The following is a 5,977-nucleotide window of genomic DNA, read 5'->3' as shown; positions in this document are numbered from 1 at the left end:
ATCGATCCATTTAGCCTATATTAATTGTATTGTATTGCTTGTGGCTACATTCGGGGACGTTTGGAGACTGATTTGAGTGGTAAAGGCATTTTGGAGTAGAATTTTGCCCGAATTGAGTAAGTAACACTTTCAAACTTGATTCTAAGGGTTCGAGACCCCGAATTATGTGTTATGTGATTGGTATTGAGGTGACGCACATGCCAAGTATTGGGCGTGCGGGCATGCACCGTGAGAATTGTGACCTGGTTGATTCCATGGCACTGTATAGTGATTCTATCTTGTTCATATCCGTATTTTCATCATGTGATAAAGTAATTGAGATATTAATTATGCTAGATATCATGTTTAGGCTTTATGCTGGTATGGTTGGGACCCATAGTGATCGTTTCTTGCTGTCACCTTAGTGATTTCATTGATATTTCGTACTCAGTCATATTCATTCATTTCATATCATATCTCAGTCTTAAATGTTATTTATTGATACGTTATATCATTGTTCCGGGCTAATTTTCATGATATTGTGAGTCTGTGAGTGAGACTGGAGAGATTGAGGCTGAGAGCCTAATTATGAGTGACAATTATGGGATCGGACTGCACGCCGAAGAGGTTATACTGATTTTAGGATAGCGCTTGGGCTGTAGGAGCCCCTCCGGAGTCTGTACACACCCCCAGTGAGCGCGGTTGATATTATTGAGGGATGGATCTTCCCTGAACATAGTTTTTGTCCGAAGTACTTGATACCTGGAGATGGATCTACTCCGAAGGGCTGGACTGGCCTTCCTCGGTACTGGGTGACTGATGGTCAGTGATTTATATATTTCGGGATGGGTCTTCCCTGGGCCGTATGGACTATATACAATACTGATTGGTTGAGCATTTGAGAGTGTGAGTATGAGGCTGTTAGCATGGTGCATCACGTAAAGCATGTGCATTGGCATGTAGAAATAGAAGAGTTATAATCTTCACATTGTTCACATCTGATCTATTTTACTGTTTTGAGCTATCTATTTAACTTGAAAGCATGCCTACATTTCTGCACTGTTATTTCTATTTTTAACTGTACCAGTTGAGTTTGTCACTACCTTTCAGTCCAAAGGTTGGACCTGTTACTTACTGAGTTGGCTGTACTCACGTTACTCCCTGCACCTCGTGTGCATATCTAGGTGCTTCTGGTCACGGCGGCTGCTGATTAAAGAGTCAGGTCCCGGAGACTATCGAGGTAGCTGCATGGCGTTCGTAGGCCTTGACTCTCCTTCTTTATCTCTATCTATATTTCAATTTTTATTCCCCAGACACTGTAGTGGACTGTATTCTGGTTTAGAGGCTCATGTACTCTGTGACACCCAGGTTTTGGGATGGATTGTATCATATTTTGGTTTGCTTTTGTTTTTCAAAAAAGGTTTTTCTTAAATATTAATTTCTTCCACCTTTATTTTTAACGTGTTTACTGTATTGAGATGTTGTGTAATGGCTGGCCTAGCTCCACGATAGGTGCCCTTACGACGGTTGATTTTGGGTCGTGACAGTTTCACTTCTTTAAACTCAACTCATATCATCATCATGCCAAAATAAAATAACTGTCGTACGTAGTAAAAAAAAAGTGTGTGCGTGCGTGTGTGTGTGTGTGTGTGTGTATATATTTATATATATATATATATCACATATATGTTTTTTTCACATTGCGTTTTATCTTTAGCTAATTCTGTATTGGTTCCAAGGATTTATAAGTCTTTCGAGGCAACTTCTTTCAAAGCAATTTAGGTCTACCTCGTCCCCATATTTAACACCTTCATTCACCATAGGTTCATACCTACAGACCGGTGCTTCTATAGGACGGCGCAAAAGGACGAAGCGCTCCCTAACGAAATTTTTTCCATTCCAAAACTCGAATGTGAGACTACTGATTAAGGAAATGATATCCTATACATCCCACTACAAGTGTTAGTGGTACGTAGATAGTGACTTAGGGTGGCGAAAACCTAGAAAAAGTTGGGTTAGGTTTGTGAACAATTGTCAAATTACTTTATAAATTTCGTTCATTTACTTTTCAATTTTTTCTATAGGTATTTCTTTCACAATACTCAATTTCTCATGATAGCATACTCTAAAATGAAATTTGAAAGCAGAGTAATATTTGGAAGAACCATTTTTAAAACGAAGTAAATTTTGAGAATCAGACCGAAGCAATTTACTTTCATTCAATGTAGCACGGCTACATTACATCTCCACGAGGTAAAACCAAAACAGAAATTCTTGGGGAAAGGAAACAAAAGAACTAGGATAGGATATGATCAATGTGTTTTCCAAAATTTTGGGTGTATTAACCATTTTGACGCATTTAATTCCTGCTACGCTGTGGAGACAGGCAGTACAATGTGGAAGCCATGCTCTAACAGGACCCGAGCCTGCATTGGAAGAACTGTGAGGTTTTAATCCATAAAAATTGTTGACTGAGCTCTTACTACACTACAACGTTATATATATTGGTGAATTTCTTACTAGATCACCGAGCCCGTAGTAATATGACATTTTCAAAAATACTACTACTACAAAACAACATATAATTTTGGTCGTTTGATTCGTCAAAACTGAAATTTTAAAATTGAGTTTAGTACAAAGATTTGTTTTTCCTTTTCCTGTTTTCTTTTTAAAAGAATCATAGCACAGCTTAGCTTAGCTTCCTCTTTAGACCATGTTAACATTAAAGTTCTTCAAAAATAGTACTATAATTCACATTTATAGTTTACAAATCAATGCAATTTCCACACATCTAATAGAAAATAACAAGCCAACATAAAGAAGGACTACTGCATCTTATACTCAACAGATATCTCATATTTATAGCAGAGCCAGAAAAAAATTGAACTATTATGCACATTCTACTGCAAAACGTAGTAGAAGAACTTGAGTTTCGGCCATGAAAGGAAAAAAAAAAAAAAAAAAGCAACATTTTCTTACAGCCAGAATGATCCGAATCTCATGAATGAACAATATTACTTGGGAGGAAGCCCCATTTTCTTCCTCGTTTTCCCCACGAATAAATCCTTTGATTTGATCATCCCGGGAACTAATCCAATGATAGTTGTGAATGAGAATTGAGCCACTGCATCCTGCCTTCCTAATGAAACAATAATCTTGGCTGACTTAGGCTCATAAGTTGCAAGTTTGCTTTCCTTTCCACTCATCAATAGTTTCAAGTTGTTCGCCGCCACTACAGCATGCTTCTGAGCTGAATATCCTTGTTTAAGTTCCTGGTAGCGAATTAGAAGAATAAGAATTCACTTCAATAATAGAAGAATATTGCTCAAAAATTTGAAATACTAGCTGTCAGTTCCTCTAAGTACTATTCTGTTATCAAAATCGACACATATATTTTTTAACTGTAGCAGCTGTAACAACAAAAGTCAGTGCAACCACATTTTCAAGTTTTTCCTCATGCGATTGGATGTTTTCATATCTGTACTGCCTTTAATACAAAATACTATTTACAGCTACAAGGAAAAAGGTTTCAAGAAATATGAGATATGCAATTATTCAGTGCTTACCTTAATATCAGTGATATCTCCAACGGCAAATATGTTTCTATGACCCTTGACTCTAAGGTTTTCATCAACTTTTAACCTTCCAAAGTTATCCATTCGGTCCTTCAAATACGTTTCCCTTAACCATTCTGAAGCTGGTGGTTTTCCTGTGCAAAGAAAATGGCAATCTGCTTTGATAGTTTCTCCGGATGAAGTGAAATATGTTTTGTTTCCATCTGAGGTGTTATCACTCAAATCTACAGATTGCATCAATTTCACTTCCACATTCTTAGATTTCAACCATTCTAAAGTCTTGTCAGCTGCTTTTGGTCCAATGAACTCTAGCAACCTGGATCCATTATGCACCAGAGTTACCTTCTTCTCAGGAAAGTCGACCGCGATTTCTGCTGCAAGTTCAACCCCAACAGGTCCACCACCAACAATCAATATAGAGTCAGCTGCTTTTATCTTCTCATTTTCTGCAACAAGAAAGATATCATAATCAGTCGACCCTTGCACAATTTGGACCAGTAACATCAAGTCATCTTCAGTGCATTCTTTTATGAAAAGACTCTAATAATTTTGAAGGAAGATGATCGAATAAGAAACAATTTAATCACTAGTAGATCTCGACATCTTCATTTTATAGTAAAACAATCTTAGAAACTATGTTGCTCAGATCCTCCAAAAATGTCGTCGTACTCCTCCAAAAAGGCATAACTTTGGGAGAGTCCGACACCAATGTGGTGGCATTTCTGGAGAAGCAACATAGCTAATAAATAAACTTGTCATACAATTATCTGGTTCCAGCATAGCTTGCTAAGGTAAAAGTACATATAGTTTGCTCGTTGAAAAGCAGAGCAGATGGTATATCTAACGACTTAAGGATGAGGATCCAAATAACAAATTCATATTATAAAAGAAGTCTTTGATGTTATGTATACCTGATCGATACTCTTCCAGTCTATCAGTTCTAGTAATGGGCAGGGGATCATAGTGGCCGGTGGCTACGACAAGATAGTCATAGGCAACTTGACGTCCGTCTGCAGTCAAGACTTCTTTGTTGGTGATATTAGTGACTTTGGAAACAATGAGACGCCCATTGGCGAGGTAATCTTTGTGGTCGATCACTGATCTCTCAGCGAAAGAAGGCTCTACCATTGCTCTTAAGCTTGCCCATGGTATCTCCAAATAATCCTTCCTGTTAACATTAACAGGTAATTTTGCTACCCATTAAAACACATTGAACCAAATACACACAGGAAAGAGTTTTCTTTAGAAAATCAAAGGCAATTTGGGTTTAGGGTTTAATTTTTAACAAAATTCCCATCTTTAGTTTCTAAAATTGGCCAATTTTATTGTGACATTGCATCTGAGTTTATCTAAACCCATGTAATCAAACAAAATTATCAATAAACAGAGCTGAAAAGTTAAGAAAAAGCAATTACTATAACATTAAGTAACAAGTCAACCAAGTCAAGAGAATGCATTTCCATAGCAAAAGCTTATTACTCGCGCCATGCTAAGACATATATCTTTCATACACAAATTTTCTTTGAAATAATCAGATATAAGTCTCTACATATTAAATGGGGTATATGCACACTGCAAATTAATTAATTGAAAAAGAGAGGAGAGCTTACGGATCAATAAGGGTTAAATCAGCATCGAACTGAAGGGACTTGGCAATGAGGGAACCAGCTACTCCTCCGCCTATCACCACCACCCTTTTCCCTCTCCCTCCGCCCCACTCCGATGGATTCTCCATTTATTTCTACAATACCCCACAATGCTATTTTTAGGAAAAAGATTGTAGCTGGGAAAGAAAAGGCAAATCAAGACAAGTTTGTTGCTATGTTATGGTATGATTTGGTCATTGTCAACCACGCGGGATCAACAGCTCATTGAAAATAATATATTTAATGACAAATCACGAAAAGGACAAAGGAAATACTAAGAAAAGTTGTCAGAATGGAAGGTTCCAAATTTCAGTTTCTGTGTAGGTAGCATGGAACAAAAGCTAGGACTGGTAACTGGGTGTTTGAACAAGTAAATAAAAACAAATTCAATAAAGTATTTTCCAAGAAACTTTCATCTGCCTATTACAATCAAACCTCGCTATAACAGCATCGGTATATAGCTATCATTCACTATAAAACTCAAGTTTCTTTGAAATTAATTTTCAAGCTATGTTATAATAGGTGTTCTCTATAACAATAGCACTTTGCTACAACAATAAAAAAAATTAGAATAAACAACACTGCTATAGAGAAGTTTGCATGTATACTAAGTAGTAAAATTTAATTTTCACGGATTTAGTGTGGCTATGTTGTGTTCTTTTTCTTTCTCTACGTGTGTCACGACCCCAGTTCGCCCTCCGTGAACCATCGTGACGGCACCTAGTCTCTACGACTTGGTAAGCCTAGCAATGGGGAAAATAAATAAAATTTGCGGAA

General features: G+C 37.2%; 1 protein-coding gene across 1 annotated transcript; it reads right to left on the bottom strand.

The window, feature by feature from the left end:
- Positions 1–2,774: 2,774 nt before the first annotated feature.
- LOC109216673 (apoptosis-inducing factor 2-like) lies at positions 2,775–5,410 on the bottom strand. Its single transcript, XM_019380846.1, has 4 exons — positions 5,165–5,410; positions 4,466–4,722; positions 3,546–4,000; positions 2,775–3,251 (listed from the first exon to the last, which is right to left on the bottom strand). Exons 1-4 carry the CDS (start codon positions 5,287–5,289, stop codon positions 2,994–2,996), a joined length of 1,095 nt encoding a protein of 364 aa, XP_019236391.1. The 5' UTR covers positions 5,290–5,410; the 3' UTR covers positions 2,775–2,993.
- Positions 5,411–5,977: the final 567 nt, after the last annotated feature.

Source organism: Nicotiana attenuata, unplaced genomic scaffold (assembly GCF_001879085.1).
Source record: "Nicotiana attenuata strain UT unplaced genomic scaffold, NIATTr2, whole genome shotgun sequence".
In the NCBI taxonomy this organism is placed as follows: domain Eukaryota; kingdom Viridiplantae; phylum Streptophyta; class Magnoliopsida; order Solanales; family Solanaceae; genus Nicotiana; species Nicotiana attenuata.
The sequence above is the reverse complement of the archived record's forward strand: the minus strand, read 5'-3'. Positions and strand labels throughout refer to the sequence as shown.

Bases quoted from the DNA above. Each gene is read 5' to 3' on its own strand.
- LOC109216673 (XM_019380846.1), bottom strand. From the start codon at position 5,289: ATGGAGAATCCATCGGAGTGGGGCGGAGGGAGAGGGAAAAGGGTGGTG. The intron at 4,001-4,465 runs GTATACATAACA...TTCTTGTTGCAG, and splicing joins ACTGGAAGAGTATCGATCAG to AAAATGAGAAGATAAAAGCA. The intron at 3,252-3,545 runs GTAAGCACTGAA...ATTCGCTACCAG, and splicing joins GAGATATCACTGATATTAAG to GAACTTAAACAAGGATATTC.